Consider the following 19,521-nt stretch of genomic DNA (forward strand, 5'->3'; position numbering starts at 1 on the left):
CTGATCCACCTGTTGTTGCTTGTATGACACAATGTTCTCTGTCTGTATTGACCGCTCACTAGCTAACATTTCTCTGTGCTTTCAGCAACTCTGCACTGTTGTTGTTGTTGTTTTATCGGTGTTATTGTTGTTTGTTTATTTGTGTGTGGAGCTCACAGTGTGTTATCACCACGCTGCAGCCCGCTGTGTGGGCTCCGCCCCCCACCTCTCCCCCTGCATTCACCCATGTCATGTGATGTTGTCTTCTCCAATCAGAGTGGTGTCCTAAAGCACAACACGCTCACGCTGGGCATGCTCTGTCAGGGCGGGGGTCACGGCCAGGGGCGCAGCAGCACTTTGAACTTTAACCTTTACAATAACACTAAGCATGAGCCCCCTGCTGGCCGCTGGCTGCCACTACCTCCTCCTCCGTCTGCTAACGCTGTGAGTATCCCTCTGAGAACAATAAACCCCTGGTACTGCTGTTATTACTGCACACATAGGTAATTATAGAGAATAGCTGCCACTGCGTCTTCAGCCAACTACAGCAACCATTATCCATTATTTAAATGTGTGCCATTATTGCTTTTATAATTTAGACTGTTAAAACTGCCTTGTCTACCAACTCAAGTTGTGAACTTTGAACTGGGTTTGATACGCTTTAGTTTTGGCATCTTGACTTTGTCATATTTGCTGTCACCACAACCACACAGGAGACAGATGAGCAGTGAGAAAAAAAATCATACTGCCCACTCTCGTACCTTGTAGTGCTTTCAGTGGCTTTACTTCATGTAAACAAAAACAACCAATGAGTGCCAAGGAGTCTCTAATGCAGCTGTCAATCATGTCAATCACAGCTTGTGAACTGTGGTCAGACTTTTGAACCAGGCAGCTCTGATCAAATATGAATCAAGATTCTGTTGCCCATTTCTCGCCTTAAATGTTTTCGGAAATTTTAGTGTACTGTTTAGCTGTAAAATGAGAAATTAATTTGTGACCTGGCTGCCATGTTGGAAACAGATATGTCTCTGAAAATATTTGAGGCAAGAAAAAGGCAATGCAGTAACAGAATCTTGATTCATATTTGATCAACACTGCCTAGTCTGACAGTTTGACTGCAGTTCACGGAGCAACTGACATGATTGACAGCTGCGTTTTAAACTCGTCGGCTCAGATTGGTTGTTGCTGCCATCCCGTACCCTGCCTGATTCTAGGGAATACCATTCGATGCAGTAGAAGAGGAGGGACATTGTTTTTTCACAGACTATCTGTCTCATGCACTTCTCTCAGAATACAGTGACAGTTTCAGCAAATATGACACAATTATTTTCATAAAAGTTACCAGCTGTAGCTTTAACGTCAAGTGTGGCAGCTAATGAACCGATTCTGGTGATGGATTGGTATTTCAAGAGTCTGGACTCAGCTATAAGACACTTTCCATATTTCAAGGTAACCAAAACAACAGAGATCAAAGCAGCTCAACAAACAGAATATTTTCTTCAACATCCTAAAATTGGAAGATCTTTGTTGTCTCACATATGCCCCCACTGGACATTGCATGTCTACGCCACATTCAACCATTTCTGCTACCTGCTAAATAGTCACTTCCAAAGTCCCTGAAAACTTGCTTTCTCAAACAGCTTCTTACTATGGGTAATGGGATGCTACGTGAATTGACGATTTTGTACCGAAACAATTTTGGTTATGCCAAGTTCTGAGGGGCTTTAAATGAGAGGCTCTTGAGTTAGAAGTAAGAGGACAATACAAGATAAATTCTATACTGACACTGTATTTATCAGCTGCATTAGTCATCACTCCATGTTGACTGATGGTTATTTTGCAAAATGTATTATTTTACTTCAAGCAGAAGGGATAATCAATTTACGAAGCTCTTACAGCCATACAATATGCACACCTTAAAACAACAGACTCTCATATAATATTCATATAACCCTGTCTCTGGCAGGCAAAGGCTGATAGATGAATTAATGACTTAAGTTAAATGTTCACTTTCATTAATGATCCTTTTGTCTTGCTTCCTTTGTCTCCCTCACAGACTCCCTCTCAGCAGGCTGCCATGCTGGATAACGATCAGGAGGGAATGTCAGGGAGCAACCAGTGGGCTCCCTACTCACTTGGCAGGAGGGACGTCCCACCTGACAACCTCGTGAAAAAGGTGGGAGTTGTTGCCTGATCAGTTCACCTTTTTGTCTTTATTCGGCATAGCTGTTTGGGATCTTAAGGCTTGGAGGGAAGAGAGGAGCCAGCGAAAATGTCTTTAACATGCAAATAACTACTCTCCTGTAACCATTCCTCTGGTGTGGATATCAGCGTGTCTGTCCAAAACAATTTTTGACGTCTCTAACTGCTCCTCTTCTGTCCACAGAGTGCCCACTCTCACAACCCTTCACACCAATCACACAACACCATGATTGTCACTTCCTCTTCCTCCTCCTCATCCACTACACCTCATCGTGTGGTCGTGCAGCAGGGCTACGACGGAATGATGAACAAAGGGGGCCAATACCAACCAGGGATGCCCTTGTCAGTGGTTCCCTCTGGGGGGCAGTACCAAGGCAACATGTCTCAAGGTAAAGGGCAATACATTTAAATATAGTTCACTGATTGCCTCGCTGGGGTTGGGTGGTAGGATACCACTTTGAGTTATAATGTCTACACTTTAATTATCGAGGTTACAAGCAGTAACTGAGCACATGCTGAGCACAGCATGAAACTAGCACAATTGGTTACAAAAGGGGACCTATCATGCTTTTCCTTGTTTTTTTGTCATTTAAGTTTACAGTGAAGGATATTCATATTAAACATGGCCAAAGTAACCCCTGTGAGCCAAAACCTGAATACTGTTTCCAACGTTTCTTTCCTACTTTCAAGACAAGATTACACTAGCAGGTGACAGATTGCTTTTATATGGTCATCTGCTCCAGGCACGCTACTGCATATGTTTACATTACCTTGCCTAAACTGCTACATGTAGCTAACATGTAATCTTGGTTGTTGATGTTGTTAATTTCTCTCTTATATTACTGCTGGAACATCTCCAGTTGTGTTTGAAAGTTTTTATTGGTGATTTTCTCAATAGAAAGTGCCTCTATTTACTGTTACAGTCATTTCCTGGCTGCAGGTACACTGCTACATGTGACTACATGTAGCTACATGCTAATGTCAGTAAAACATATACTCTTGTTTGATAATGTTGTTCATTTCTCTCCGATTTCTGATTATAGTCCTGCTAGAACTGGTCGGGTTGTGAAAATTTTGATTTAGGGGCTTTGATTTGTGAATTTTCACAGTAGAACGTACTGCGTTACAGTCATTCCCCCAGCTGCAGTAATCAGTCCCTCCAGAAAAACACGATCTTGCGTTCACAATAATTAATGCAAATTCAACGAAATTCCACAATATTTGTGGGGCCTTGTGATTTTTCAAAAGTCCCACGATTTTTCTGCATTTTTCCGCATTTTCCGGTTGACCGGAAGTCGTCGTGCATGCAACGTCATTTGAAACGTCATCAGACACGTCATCAAATGCGCTAATGGCATTGCAGTATGGAGAAACACTGTATTGACATAAGAATTTGCACTGTTTAAATGCATACAATATGTGTTGAATGTATTAAAATGTTATGTTTACAGAAGAGCTTACATGCTGTTTTACAGTCACATTGTCTGGTTTGTGAGCTACAATATTCAATATTTATTTTTTGTGGAGGTAGTATTTTTTTTTTTTCTTTAAAAACACACACACTTTTTTTTTCTCCTTTTGTCATCAGCCGCAAATTTTGTCATTTGCCACAATTTCCCGCAAAAAAATTTGCATAAAAATTCCGCAATTTTTATCACAGTTTTTGACAAAATTGGCTGCAGATTCAAGGGATTTTTGCCGCGAGATCCTGGAGGAGCTGAATAATGGTGCAGACTATTAAAAACCCAAAATACAAGTATGAACTTGAAAATGAGCATAATAGGCCCCCTTTCAGCTGTCATCGACACACTGTATTTGTGTGTTTCCATGGCAGGTAAAAAGTGATGTAATAAAAGCTCATAAAACACCAACAGCCCAGATATTACCATTAGCATTTGTTAGCCAGTTAGCATATCCTGGTGTGCCTCTGTTTATTCCAAAAAGTTTTGTACTGATAGATTTTTTAGTTTTTTTATTTGTCTTAAATTCAGTTCAAGGTACTGTAGCATAAAAAGGTCAATGAATTTGCCCCACTTTACAATTTAAAAATTGCAATTACCCAGTAATAGCACATTGGTCGGTCAGAGTAAAATTTCACACATGGGCCATGTGTCTAAAATCAACAGCCCACACATTTATCAATTATAGGAATTTTTAATCGGTTTCTTTCCTTTTTTTCCCCGTCCAGGCCATCCTGCTTCTGGACAGGGTTACCCTAGCGCCAGCATGGCTATGTCCCCATCTGGGAACCAACCCCAGTACAACCCCCATTCCTCCCACACATCCCATCAGCCGGCCACCAACCCTCAGTACCACGGCAACCAGGTCATGGTCCATAGTAACCAGGGCATGGTCCATAGCAATCAGGTTGTCATGACCCACACCAACCCACGGCCTCAGAGCGCTCGCTGCCTGTTGCAGACCAAAGGCCAAAAGAGCACGGATGGTTTCCAGGAACAGGTATCTGTCTGTCTGTCCATCTGTCTGTTTGTTCTCATCTCGCACTATCTTGGAGGTCTGTTTGAAAATGGGCTGTGCTCAAATGATGCCTCAATATATACTAACCAGGTTAGAAAGGATGTTAGTTTTGTGGATGTAGGTCCATTCGACTATGGTGCAATAATAATACAACATGAAGTGAACAAATTGAGACAAATGCACACATAAATGGTAGAACTGTAAACTAACTCACCAGATCAGATGTGTCAATAACTGAACATGGTGGTTACCAAGTGGAATCTGAGGGGTCCACATAAGGCCAACAAGCTGTCAACTAAAGGACACAAAATATTAAAATAACTGCGAAGTGTAAGTTTAATTTTAGCCTCGAACAGCAACGGTTTGTTAGAGGAAACAGTCTTAGAAAAAGCCACGGAGGCGTCGTTCTAAATCTGAGATATTTCACAGATGGAAATCAGTGTACCAGTTGAGGTAAGAACACAAAGTCATTCACACCACCCAGATCAGCTGATCTTCCTGCTTTGTCTTCCCGTTCCTAGTATGAGATGGCTTTCATTATCCCAAAGAGAAATACTCTGACAAGGATATTTGTGGTTCGATTGTTGTTGCCAGAGAACTGAGGACCTCCAATATAGCTGCCAAAGCATGTCACACATCACATGAAAGCACCCGTTGTCCATGTTGTCTATCTACTCTGTGTAGAGATTATGATCTTTGTATTTCACTGTCACTTGTCTTTCTTTCTTTTCTGTCTTTCTTTTTTCTCTCCCTCCTCTCGCTCTATAGTTGTGTGTGAGAATAGAGAAGAACCCTGGTCTTGGTTTCAGTATCTCTGGTGGCATCAGCGGCCAGGGGAACCCCTTCAAACCCTCCGACATGGTACGACCCGACCCGGCCTGCCAGCCAATCACAGCCTCCCCGGCTTTACCTCAGAGTTGCCATGGAAACTGCTGCTTGCTACCGCAGTGTTTCGTCTGTCTGTCTGTCTGTGGGGCAGCAGTTAACTTGGTTAACTTTAAGTCTGTCATCTTATACTACAGACTTCTAATTGAAGTTTACGTGTTTGAAGGGGTAAAGAAGTCAGAAAATATGGAATTAAGCCTCTTGAAATATTAGAAAGGCTTCTTAGCGTCACCAAACAGGAACGGAGACATCATAGAAATGAAACCTGAGTTTGGCAAACTGTATTATTAGGACTCATAGTACAGGAAGCACTTTTATCACCTGATAAAGATTAGTTTTTTGTGTGTGATTCTGGTTCATTTTTACAGCGTCCTCATCACTGTTGGGTCTCTTGGAGCAACAAACTTGAATATTTCGGTATTTAGAAATAGATTTGTACCCACATGGCATACATGATGTCTCATTACAAGATATGCCAAACTCTTTTATCATTTCTACTTCTGAGTTTGACTGATTCTGTCAGTGTGTGTCTGTGCCGAGAGCCTGTTGGGGTTGCAGATCCCCCAGGCCTCCTGCACATAGCAGTCTGTCCTAGAAACATGCTGCTATAGTCAGTCCAAAAGAGCGATGCTGCTCACGGAGCTCTAACAGCTATTTTAGGAAGGCTGCTTTAGTTCTGGGACACCGTGGGTGATTTTAGATGTTCAAACGCTTTGATCTCGGGATGGGAAGTATGGCAGATTTTACTGACTGTTATTCAGATGTTGAGTAACTGACGAGACAGCTGCTCTATAAATAGAAAGCCTTCAATAAGACTTCTTTAAAACAGTCAGCCTCTGTGCAGCCCATGTGACAAATGGTGAATTAATTTAAGTCGGGGGTGTGAAGCGCTAATATAGAAACTGTCAATTCATCATTTAACTTAAGTTTTAAGTAGACAACGAGTGACTCAGTTGCTGACAAGTACAGTTATTTAATCATTCCCATCCCTACTCGTATCCATAAAGCTTCACCGGACGCAGTTTCTCCGTCATTAATACTCTCCAGTGATTCTCCTAAACATTTAGTCAAGTAATTACATTATATATACAGTATTTATTCATAAGTAAAGTGAACTGTGGATGTAAATGTAGATATGTTAATACAGATTAATAAAAATTGCAGAACAGTTTGCTATATTTCACATTAGAATAAAATATTTACCTTTACCATCATACAGTGACAGTGACAGTGACAGTGACTGCCACTCAGCTGCTGATCTTCTGGGTATCTGCAGTGATGTCATTTAACAAATGTTTTTAGTCATGGGAGTATGTATGGTTTAAAATGTAAATGTTCTAATGTGAAATGTACATTTAGATGCCCTAAATGTTGTGTTATATGAACTGTATCTCTACTCCACTCCTCTCAGACCCCACACTCACGTGCGGCTCCCTCACAGTCTCATGGAGGATATTTGCCTCCTGTCGAAGTTGGCACGATACAAAAACAGCTTTTATTTTTCACCACCAAAACGTCCCTTTAATCACGTTATTCTTCCTCTGGCCCCCTTGTTACTTCCATCCACACATGTGAGGCGTCTTCCTGAAGCAGTTGAAGGCTGCTTTCATATTTTTTCAGTGGTTGTCAACTCAGAGCCGATTCATCAGCAGTTTTAGATCAAACAAACGACCCATTTATGAGAACTCCTTTTGGTTTGTCTATATAAACATTAGTGACTCTTTCAGTCAGATTAGATGTAACGAGGTTTAAAGCTACATAAATTGTTTTAATTTTCTCTGAATGTAAATTAAGGGCACACGTAAGGCTAAATTGAGCCAGAGTGTAAATAGTTAAAAGGGTTGTGAATCAAAACAGCTTGACTGATAAATTATACATCTGTGGTTTTGATCCCTAGAGCCTGCTACAGCCACGGCTGTTCCACAGGACTGTGGCTTCCCCCTGTGGTCAGACTGTTGTTTGCACCCTTCCTCTGAGTTATCTGGTCAAAAAGAACATAGATGTAGCCCACATTTATAAGTGCTCTTTATATTTGTTAGGGATGCACCGAAATGAAAAATTGTGGCCGAAGCCGAATAATATTAAAAGCTTGGCCGAATACCGAGTACCGAATACCGAATATTGTTAATCAGTTTTTCATTAGTTTTTGCAGATGAACCCCCTCCAGATTAGTGTTGTCACGGTACCAATATTGGGACCCACTGTACGATACCAATGAAAATATCATGGTTCTGAGTAGTATCACGATACCACAGCAAAAATGAGGCAGATGTGCCTTTTGTCATTTATAAAAAGATAAATCTCTTTTCTATAATACATCAATGATATTTCAATGGAATAAATTACTTATTGACTTATTCATACTTCAAAAACAGCATCAATCAGTGATGAACATAGGGGGGATCAAAATAAAATAAATAAATAAAATAAGAATCAACCAGCCACCCTCCTCCCCCTCATAAGTAAAGAACAGTCCCTAAAGTGCGGTGAGGTTTGTGGGCTGTGAACGGCTCGTTTCTCCTCTGACACATCACATACCTGTGTTCGGCTGGCTCGGCTGTTCAGGTACTTCTGGGCAGTCCACACGCCAAGAAGAGGATATTATTGGAGCCGACTTGTCCGTCGCCGGTAAGCCGATGGCTGCCGTATTTGACAGGAATACATTGCTGTCTGTGTCTGTGTCCCCCGTTCAACCCACAACTGGTGGGATTTGCCTTTCGTTTCTGCTACTGGTTGAAATCTGTAGGCTGCTCGCACAGCGTGCTGAATGATTTAAGCCTATTTTGCTCGCTCAAAACTATTTTTAGTCGCAAATCACCACACTGCCGACATTTCACTCCGCCCGTCACGGCACGTTGTTTGATTGCGTTATCAAAACACACCGCTATTATTCGGCCTTGCTTTTAACTTATTCCACCGAATACCGAATGTGTGTTTTTTTGCAATATTTGGCCGAATGTATTCGGTTACCGAATATTCGGTGCATCCCTAATATTTGTAAAACACTAAAATACAGTTGGAGCAGTATTATCTTTAAAGTGGCTTCAAAATTGTCAATTTGAATTGGAAAATTAATTCACTTATTTCCATTTAAATTCAAACAAAAGTTGTCTCCTTTTTATGTTTTTTTAGCCTTTTTGTGCAGCCTTTTTATAGTGGAAATCTCGTTTTAATTGTGCCACAAAATTCTGTAATTCTGTTTTTTATAATGACTAAATAATAATACACTTCAGAAAATGTAGATTTGTTTGATGTTCAAGTGACACAAATTATAATCCTAAATTTGACATAATCCTGTAGATTTTTATCATCCTCAAATGTATTTAACAGTATATTTTCATAACTTAAAAAAATGTTTTACTGTAAACAACAAAGAAGTTTAAGATCGTAACCCTTTCAAGATGTAATCTTTGAATTTTTTTTTTGTATAGACACAAAGACACAAGAAAGTCGTCAGATTGATTGACAGTTTATGAAACATACTTCTCATAAAAGAGTTTCCGTGAAAGGATCTGACAGGTTGCATCAAAGTTTAGATTCCCCATTGATTTCTTAACATTTTAAAACCCTTTGTGAAAATCTGCCAGAAGTCATTATCAGGTTTCTACAAAAGAAATGACAGTGATCTCCTAAGTTTGACTTAAAAGACTAGCTGTGGCACTCTAAGCCACTGGGTCAGTTTCACTCCTGACTAATTAGGATTCAGCGAGCGGAGACAGTGACTCAGTTCCCGTATTGACAGGAGTGGGATCCCGGGCTTTGATGTATTAGCTTCTCAGGCTTGGTTTAAGAACAGAAGACAGGGTTTTAAGGAGCAGAACATGGACTTTTTCATCAGATCTGGGTCATGATCGTTTGAAAATCCAATTTTCTGTTCCTGCTGTTGCTAAATGCTGTCTTTGCACACTGAGCTGCTGTCGATAACTTATCACCTGTCATCTTTGGGAGGAAACAGTGATCTATGTTATCGCTGAGCTGCAAAACCCTTGTTGTACCACAAAAAAACAGACTGCTTTTTCAAAATTTCTGAAAATTCTGAAGTTTTGAAGATGGATGGTTTTTGCAAGGAACTGCAGCTTTGTGTGCAACTGCTTTATAGTGTATAAATGTTTAATCATTATGACTAATGCTATGAAGGTTTAAGCTGCTAACAATCACATTTGTAATGTACAGTGAGCTCCATATTCCACTTTCTCAGTGTCTGAAAGGATGTGTTTCTACCAGTGTGATGAAACAAAACAAACAAACGAAAACAAGATCCTGTAAGTTATTATAATGAGAAACTTTTAAAAATAACGAGAAACTTTCAACAAAAAAGACATATCTCAAAATAATGGGTTAGTATCCCAAAGTAATAATTGAGTATCTCAATATAATGACAATCTTTCTCAAAATAATGAGAATATGTTTATAAAATAATGAGAAACTTTCTTAAAGTAATGAGTAATTTTCAAAATAAAAACCTTTCTCCGAATAATGAATCACTTACTTCAAAATAATGACATAGTATCTCAAAAATTATGAAAAGCTATCTCAAAAACATGAGAAACTTTCATAAAATAATGACAAACATTTTTTAAATAAAGAATTACTTATCTCAAAATAATGGAAAACTTTCTCAAAAGTATGGGAAACTTTCTCAAAATAATGAATTACTCACCTCAAAATAACGACTTGGTATCTCAAAATATTAAGAAACTTTCATAAAATAATGAGAAACTTCCTCAAAATAATGAGAACGTTTCTAAAAAAAATGAGAGACTCTCAAAATAATGATTTAGTATCTTTTTTATTATTATTTTTAGATGATAACTCATTATTTTGAAATACTTAGTAATTATTTTGAGATACTAGCTCATTTATATGACTTACAGGATTTTTTTTTTTTTTTTAAATTTCATCACCCTGGCAGACATGGGCTTCCAAAGATGTGAAGGACATTAATTAAATACTAAAATTAACTGGCCAGATCAAAATAACAGTGTTTGTAGTGTGTTGTCATACATAGATTGCATGAACTGCATTGATTCAAACCATTTCATAGTCACATTATGGAAATTATCTGATCATATACACATATGAGGCTCACTGTATAAATGCCAGTGTTGGATGAACAGTAACTAAACTAATACTTCTAACATACACACTTCTTTAACATTCAATATATGTGTTTGTTTCTGCATTCACTCATACACTGTAGTATGAAGGTGCCACTGCACTGTCACTACTACATCGTATTGTTAACTTTATCTGTTAAGCTCACCACTGTGTGTTCAACACGTGCACAACCTGTTGAACCATGTTGAGTCGACACAGCTGCATTGTCCGACACTTTCTGTGTTCAAAAACATCTTTCAGCTCTCAGTGAAAAGATGTTGGTGTTTTTACAATCTCTGCCTTGGGTTATTTAGGGAAAAGACGGGAGATGAAATATCTGATGCCCTCCCCGCTACCTACTTCTTACCCCTAGTCGGTACCCATCCCACACCTATTTTTCTTCCCCTATTCTTTATATATTTACTGTATATCTATTTTTCTCTCTTTCTAACTTCATGTTTATGCAAAGGCCTTACTGTATAAACAGCATCTAAACTATTCTGACATGTGTCTTTTTGGGAGGAATGTATAACTCAGCTTCTGTAAATTTTAAAGTAGACGCTAATAACAAGTAAATCCAAGTACTTGAACTGATTAAAATCCATCATGACTTGCATGCCTCTCTAAATTTGGAGCAAAGAGAATGCATTGGTGAACTGCCTGTATATTTTTGGCAGAAATGTGATTTATTTGGGGATTGGGGGTGGATATTGAGATGAGAATGAGAAAGGCAAAGATTCTAAACCATCGTGTCCCTGTGTTGTCCTAACGGTGTATCATTTTGACTTATAGGGTATCTTTGTTACTAGGGTACAGCATGACGGGCCCGCTGCCTCCGCCCTGCAGCCCGGAGACAAGATTCTGCAGGTAACATCCTCTCACTTGTCATCAAATGGGCCAGAAAACAGCCACATCTTGCCCTTTCTCCCTCCCTAACCCTTCCCTAATTTTGCAACAGCGAGGCAGAGCATTCAGTAGGAGAGAAGAGGAAGTATTGTGCTCTTGATGCACTACAGTTAGCTGGACATTTTCTATTCACTAACAGAGGAACACAGACATTAATAAGCTACAGTGACTGAGCCACTGATCGCAAACTCACAAGGAGGTGTTATCTAACTGGGTGTTTATATTAATTATACAAGAGTGTATCAGCATTTTCCTACCTGTATATTCTGCCTCTGTGTGTGTACCTGTTGGTCCAGAAATCAGGCATGACCCCCACCATCCCTCTCTCATTCATCAATAGCCAGTGACACCCTAAAGCTGTTGAGCCAAATATCACAGGGAGATTTGAGTAGCCTAAAACAATGTTATTCATACTGTTACTATCACTAGTACTATGAAACTGACAACTTGAAAGTCAAATGAAGAAACAATTTGAAGGCCATTTTAGAAGACATGAGTAAGGCTGAACTTACTTTAATGTAACAGTTCACCCAACAAAAAAATAACCACAAATACATTTTTTTCCTCTTATGTGGAGTGCTATTAATCAGTCTGGATTGTATTGGTGTGGGTTGCCGAATGTAGGGAGATATCTGCCCACTCTTGAATGTAATGGAACAAGATTGCACTTGGCTTGTTGTGCTCAAAGCACCCCGAAAAAAATAATTAACAGAAAAACTCAATAGCAATGTCTCTTTTCAGAAATCATGACCTGGTTACTCAAGATAATCCACAGAGTTTGTTGTGAGCAGTTTCATGTAGGAACTATTTTTTTTCCACTGAACTACACCCACTAATTGTATCGCCGCACAGAAGGAAGCGTGCATCTACTCATGGAGAAGAGGTTCCTGCTCTTGACAGCACAAGATGTAAACATTAATAGCATTCTTAACTGACAGATGCACACTTCCCTCTTTGCAGTGATACAATTGACCCTTCGCTAAATCCAACTCCTGGACAAAGACTGGCCAATCATAACGTAGCATCGAGCTGGCTCAAACCAGGGTCTGACAGCAACACAGCTGAGCTGTATTGACTCTCATTTCAGATTTCCTTCATTTTCAGGCTGGTGTTGTGGATTTGGAGCTAAATGTTGTGCCTGGGGCACACCGTTACCTGGAGATCAACTCCTGGAAAGTGTTAGCTAGCTAGCTACTGAAGATATAGCCTACTGAATGTATACACATGCTGCTTTTGTTTTTTAATGATTACAACAATGAAAAAAAGACCAACCCTGCTGTACAGGAACCAGTGAAGGGAAGCAGGGTTCTAGCAAACACCTCTTGGTGCAACTTAGACACATCATCAGTGATGTATCCTGGGGTCATTGGGTGTTTCGGGTCTCTCAACATCATACACCCTCACCCAGGCGACCTAGCCGGGGTTGATCAAGCCCCGGCTTATGTCTAAGTGGCTTTAATTGTCCACGGATCTCCCCTCTTGATCCACAGCCATCTTGACGCCTTTTCTGCGGCATCAGTGATGTTCTTGATGGCTCTCCTTGTGTGCCGTCCCTTCACTCCCAGCATCTTGAGTGCCCTAATAAGAGACTGGCTGACGAATCCTCTGCATCCAGCCTTGATAGGGTTACATCGGGTCCGCCATCCCCTGCTTCGGCACTCGTCTGCCAGCTCCTCATATTTGGCCCTCTTCCTTTCAAAGGCCTCATCCATCCGGTCTTCCCAGGGAACAGTCAACTCCAGCAGGACCACTTGTCTTGATGTTTCTAATACCAGTACCATATCTGGCCTGAGTGTGGTTTCTGTGATGTTCTCTGGGAATTTAAGGTGTCTCCCCAGGTCGACCTTCAGCTGCCAGTCCCGAGCTGTTGCCAGCAGCCCCCCTGTCTAACTCGGATGCTACTGCGGCTTCTCCCCAGCTTTGACGAAAGCGATGGACTGCCTTGCCGGTTGCTGCTGTCTACTGCTGGAGATCGCTGTACTAATGACCTCTGCAATGACCTTCAGCACCTGGTCATGGTGCCAGCGGTAGTGCCCATCTCCCTGTGCTCTTGGGCAGCAGCTCAGGATATGCTCCAGTGAACCTGGTTTTTGGCAGAGTGGGCAGAGTGGAGAATCTGCCAGGCCCCAATGGAAGAGATTGGATGGGCTGGGGAGGACGTCATACACTGACTGAACCAGGAACTTCATGCGGTGTGGTTCAGTCTTCCATAAGTTTGTCCATGAGATCTTCCGATCCGCTACCTGTTCCCATAGGGTCCACAATAATATTTCTTCGGGGAGTGCAGTTAGTTACAGTGTGGGCTCCATGCTTACTGTGACAGCTTGTTGGACCATCACAAAGGGACAGGGCTCAGTGAAAGGTCAATTGACCTATGGCTAAGCCACGCCCCCCTCCACTCACCCAGACAAACTATCAACATTCAGTGACCGGCGCTATTGCAGGTGTCACAGTACATGGCATTTTGCAGGAGGCAATTGATGTTTTTTGGGGACATAACAATCAGATGTCATTGAGAAGTAACCAAAAGGGCCTAAACTACGCATTGGAGGGATATATTCATCATTTTATTGTTGAGAAGGTCGATGAAAAGCTTAAATTACAAGCCAAAATTTACAGGTCACAGTGTGCGCTTGTAAACCGCATCTCATTGCCGTCACCATCAAAGACAACAAGTTTAAGTGCCAGTGAAGTTAAGGTTTTTGGCTCAGAATATGAAAAAAGGATAACGGCCTTTTTACCATCTTTACCAAAAGTGTCTCACCGTTAGTTTGGTGCTACAGTATTTACACTGAATCATTCAGCATAACGTTTGCCAACCTTTGTTATCTCTGCCATTACAGATTACAGAAGTTAATGAAGCTAAGCTCCAGAAGTTAACGTTAGCTTAATTAGAGCCCTATGGACAACAGCTAACAATGATGTACGATCAACAAAGTACAAAACTAGAACAAAATAGGCTAATGAACTCCCAGCAAACAAGGTGACATGATGAACAACACAGCTAACGTTAGGCTAACTTTAGCTAACGTTAGCTGGAGATGTTAAAGATAACTTTATATGTCTTTCCAGCAAAGTGACAATACACGAAACACGATGTTGACTTACCTTAAAACAGATGTAGACATCATTATTAATCTTATTCACGTTGAGTTGATGTTGTAGTCTAATGTTACCACACAACTTTATCCAAAGGAGACACTTTTCTCAGTTGAGATGTGGTTTAAAGGGTAAAAAATACACCTCGTCGCCCAGCCTCTCAGGATACCTTGTGTCGGAGTTGCATGTACCCCATGCACACCGTTTGACCATTTTTAAACTTCAAATCTCTGAAAAAGCTCATAAAGCCAAACAAAACTGACTTTCTGTAATGCATTCCAATGGATGTCCAGGCAGAGAATGTCCGAGTGTATGGGAATGGCTATACGCACTGTGATTGGCTCATCGCGTTTGAGGGCAGGACTTAACCATAGGTCAATTGGCAGGTGTAGTTTAGTAGAAAGAAAATAGATATTTTTTGGTGCTTTGAGTACCACAACCTGAGTGCCATCTCACAATATATGTGTAATTATCTATCTCACAATAAAGTTGTACATCATACTACAATCATTACTTGCCACTTAGATATTTCCAGGTCAGTTAATGCATATCTGCACTGATCTGCTTCCAGTCTTACTGCATAATCACTCTTTATATTCAGTAACTTTGGATAAGATTTGGATCTAAAGGTTGGGAACTTTTCTAAATTGTATTCTGATACTTTCAGAAAGTTTACAATGTGTAGTATGAATTACAATATGTTATCTTTCAGACAACTAGATTGTTTCTCTGAAATATAAATTGTGAAGCAAACATGGGAGCATTACAGGTAACATGAGTACATTCTAAGGCCTGAAACAATAGCTATTGAAACAAATCCACCTCCCATTTAGATCAGTCAAATTATTATGATCTTTTATCTATTATTTGAAAGTTGTGTTAGATTTAAGCCAAAAAAGAACCATGAGGATTGTACTGTGAGGTCAAAATGAGATGCCAGCACTTTACCTTGATATATTTACCCCCCATCCTCCATTCCTATCATGTCTTCCTCCCCCCTCCTCCCCTTTCATCTTCTCTCCACAGATGTACAGTTTAGCTGGATGAACTCATCTAAAAGCCCTTTTTTGTCTTTACCCCTTCTCTCTTTCTACAGCATGACTGTGTAGCTCCTCCTCCTCTCTCTCTTTTCCCCAACAGTGATGTGTTACTGAGATAATGATGGCAGTGACCCTCCATCCTTCCACACACACTCACACACACACATAGACATATGTATGGAAATACTGCAGCTCACATACCTCTATACATACACACACACACACACACACATGCTGTTGACTGTGCTGCATGTTTGCCTTGCAGGCTAACGGACATAGTTTTTTACACATGGAGCACGAGACAGCCGTCTCTCTGCTGAAGAGTTTCCAGCGGACGGTGGACTTGGTGGTTCTGAGAGACAGCAGCACGTGCTAAAAAAATAGTTTTATAACAAACAAACAAACAAAACACAACAACGCTTCTCTACTCTGCTCATCGCCATCCCATGCCACCCCACCTGCCCTCCGCTGGAGGCTTGTGGAACTGAAAAATGAGCCGCCTTTTTTACCTTTTTAGGGGAACACACAGACATTTATTTGCCTATTGCTGGACCAAAGGCAAATACTAGTGCCAAATGTACCATAGGAAACATATCGGCTCTTCTGTCTACCGGCGGTCAGGGACCTGATCGACGGCTGGACGGACCACAAGAGGACTCTTTGAGTTCCTACAGGGCTGCTGCAGTTTGGATTTTGTGGTTGTTAATTAGGCAGTCACCTGATCAGTCAGTCTGAATAGTTTTTGTTTGGTTAATTAGCATTCTGGGGTATTTTTGCTTCTCTCCACTGCCTTTTATTTTGCTGTCCATGGTAGATATTTAATGATTTGTTTGGTGTAGCACATGAATCACTCTCCCTGTTCTTCATTGTTCTTCTTTGTTTTCTTTTCTGTTGTCTCCTGCTCTGTTCTTCTCTTTCTTTCACTGTCTTGTGTTTTATTCTTTTCTGCTGTCTCCTGTTCTGTTCTGCAGGTATTATTGCCTCCTGTGTACAGAAATTGAAAACTTAAGATTTTCTGCCTTGTGTACATACATAGAGCTGCGGCTTTCTACAGCTGCACTTTCCTTGGGGCCTGGACAGACAGCTCTAAAAGTTTATGATTAATATAAATATTGTCGATAAACCACATTCTGAATTCTCTCTTATGAACATACAGGGATTATTTCTCCAAATGGACAATTTTCTAAAGTATAACACTGATTTTTTTTTTCTCTTCTGTAAAGAAAACACTGTTGATAGTTCATTACTGCTACTCTTTCTTTGGTTTTGATTTTGTTTTTAAAACTGTTGCTTGCACAGCTGTGCCGAAAAGAGCTAAAGCAATACTCCTGAGGCTCGACCCATTGAGATTTTCAGCAGAGCCTAACCTGTCCTACAGTGCCATCTATTGAGCAAGTCATGCTAATGTTTACACACACTGCCATGCACATAAGCTAACAGGCAAACACATATAATGTAGACATATGTGCCCCCATACACAACACATATGCAGTGGTGCGCGCTGTGCACTGTTCATAATGAAGCCCTCTATATTCTAGCCTGATTTTACAATTCAATTGCTATAAAAAACTCACACACACTGTAACATTATTCATATTATATATGTGCCATATTTTGAAGTCCTGTTTTCTAGTATTGTTAAGGCAATGTCTCATCCTTTTTTAGCTGTTTAAGTTGTATGATAATGTCACAGCATGCTTTCATGTCACTGGTCACTGTCAGCCAGACATTTTCTGTTGGCTTCTGGAGTTCTCTACTCTGTGGAAGACTCTAGATGTATTATACCACTGAGTGTCAGTGAGACTGATGTTCTTACAGTTGGTGCCATATGGACCCTCTGCCCCTCCCTGGTTGTATTTACACAGGCCCGAAACATCAGAGCTTTACCTCTTTGTGGCCCAGATCTGATCTGAACACAGTGAGAGCAGCAGCGAGGCTTTAGTGACATTTGGCTTGGCCTTCAAATCCAAGCAACTGCTCTGCTGAAGTGTCCTGACCTCTGGCCTCCCCGCAGAAAGCAGCAAGAGGAAAGAGAATGTCCCTACAGGAATCAGTAAGGTATAATACAGTGTTACTGTCTTAATGGGTAAATCTGCAGTCAGCCAGATTTCCCCTTTTTAGACAATCAGGAAATGATCTGGTCTGTGCCACAAAGGCTTTTGGCTACACTTGAAATTTCAGTGTAACTTTTGTAACCTGAGGAGATGCTAGTTAACACTAGGTGTACATGGGAATTTAGATTTTTCAACCTGGTTGGTAAATGTTCCAAATGATATGCGGATATGGAAAGAAAATAATGCTGGCTCAGATGTAGAAACTGAGATTGTGCGTGAGGTTTCTGGAGTCATGTCAGTGTGGTCTTATAAAATCTGACCTTCATGATAATGCCTCAGAAGCTTTATGACAGAAGTAACCATGGAAAAAGAGCGAAGAGGTTCATTTTCTGTCTTCGTGTAAATGCAACACGTGTCTTGAAGACGTTTCATGGCGGTGAGTTTTGTTTTGTTCTGTAAAACATCTGATGTTTCATCCAGAGCAAAACAACATCCTTCGCTGTCCTTTGCTTTTACTTGACATGACAGTGTCACCCTGTGCCCATTTTGTGTCAGCCCTCTTAATAAGCATTAGACTTTAGTTAATTCAATATAAGGGACACAAAATGGCACAGTTTAATCCTGTGGTTGAGAGAATTGATCTTAATCACAGGTACCCACCCAACCCTATTTAGAGTTTGAAATATCAAAGATATTGTGAAGAGAACAGAGAAAAAGGTTTGATAATATAATTATTTTTTACTACATGTTTCAGGTAATTCTTTCTAAATATATTGATATACCTTAGCTTTGCTCAAAAATTGTGATATTTTATAATAATGACACTTATAACAAAGTTATGGATGGAAGTACGCACAGTATGACTTGGAGACCTACACATGTACTATCCAAAACTGTATAAAATGTATTTCTACTGTAATTGTGAATTTGTGTTATACAAATATATATTATATATATATGTATATGACTATAAAAACAGTCATTTTCTATGTGTTTAAACTACATAAGAGCTGAACAAATGCTGAGGACGGTGTCACTGTACATAGCTGTGAATGAAATCCAATTTAAAATGACTCATATTGATTGTGAATGTACTCATGCTTTCTGCAGTACCTACACCTACCCAACTTGAATGCTGCTTCTTCTGTTGTGTGACAAAAAGTACTTTGACCTCCGAAGAGAGAACCGCTGTTGAGTTATAAGTTGGACAAATTTTAGTGACGATTTAACAGAACTATTTATTTCTTTATTTATTTGCACATGCAAGTTGAAATCCTTCCAGTTTTAAGTTTGAGTATTAATGCGGAGAAATGTAATTGCAGAAGTATATATAATATATATCATGTGTTTAGAATGCATTTTGCAGACGCTATCTGTACATACTATTTAAGATACAGTTTTTACAAAAAATAATATATGTATAAAATTGAAAAAATGCTGTGCAGCGATTATACTGGAGCCATTTTGGGCTTTGGGACGTACCATTTTTTCAGTATATAAGAAGTGTTTTGAATAATGTACTAAAGTCTCTATTGTACAAATAATAAAAATGTCACTATTGGTAATCTGGGTTCCTCCTGGTGCACTGAGCTGTGTCTTTAGGAGGGCAGAAGAGAGGGATTTCTGTCCTTCTACTCCTCCACTGTATGCATCTTCATTGCTGTGGAAAGAGAGACAAAAGAAGAGGGTGAAGGGGGGCATTAGTTGATTAAAAAAGGTAGTTTTCTCTGCAAATAAAGAGAAAAAAGGGCAAAATAAGGAAGGAAATAAAGGAACGGAGC

The 19,521-nt window shown here is 40.1% G+C and overlaps 1 protein-coding gene across 13 annotated transcripts in view; it reads left to right on the forward strand.

Annotated features, from left to right (window-relative positions):
- Window positions 1-18,408, forward strand: part of lrrc7 (leucine rich repeat containing 7) — a 156,866-nt gene extending 138,458 nt beyond the window's left edge. For 6 of the 13 annotated variants that reach the window (XM_033621600.2, XM_078168975.1, XM_033621596.2 and 3 more), the window contains 7 exons: window positions 256-423; window positions 2,036-2,155; window positions 2,366-2,570; window positions 4,370-4,641; window positions 5,428-5,520; window positions 11,434-11,508; window positions 15,952-17,152. In XM_033621600.2, the coding sequence (XP_033477491.1) occupies window positions 256-423; window positions 2,036-2,155; window positions 2,366-2,570; window positions 4,370-4,641; window positions 5,428-5,520; window positions 11,434-11,508; window positions 15,952-16,062 (1,044 nt within the window). In that variant the 3' untranslated portion in view covers window positions 16,063-17,152. Of the gene's footprint in view, window positions 1-255; window positions 424-2,035; window positions 2,156-2,365; window positions 2,571-4,369; window positions 4,642-5,427; window positions 5,521-11,433; window positions 11,509-15,742 lie in introns of those variants that run through there. The other 7 variants (XM_033621602.2, XM_033621607.2, XM_033621601.2 and 4 more) reach the window with 6 other exon arrangements.
- The last annotated feature ends 1,113 nt before the right edge of the window (window positions 18,409-19,521 follow it).

This window comes from Epinephelus lanceolatus, chromosome 6 (assembly GCF_041903045.1).
Source record: "Epinephelus lanceolatus isolate andai-2023 chromosome 6, ASM4190304v1, whole genome shotgun sequence".
NCBI classification, from domain to species: Eukaryota; Metazoa; Chordata; class Actinopteri; order Perciformes; family Serranidae; genus Epinephelus; species Epinephelus lanceolatus.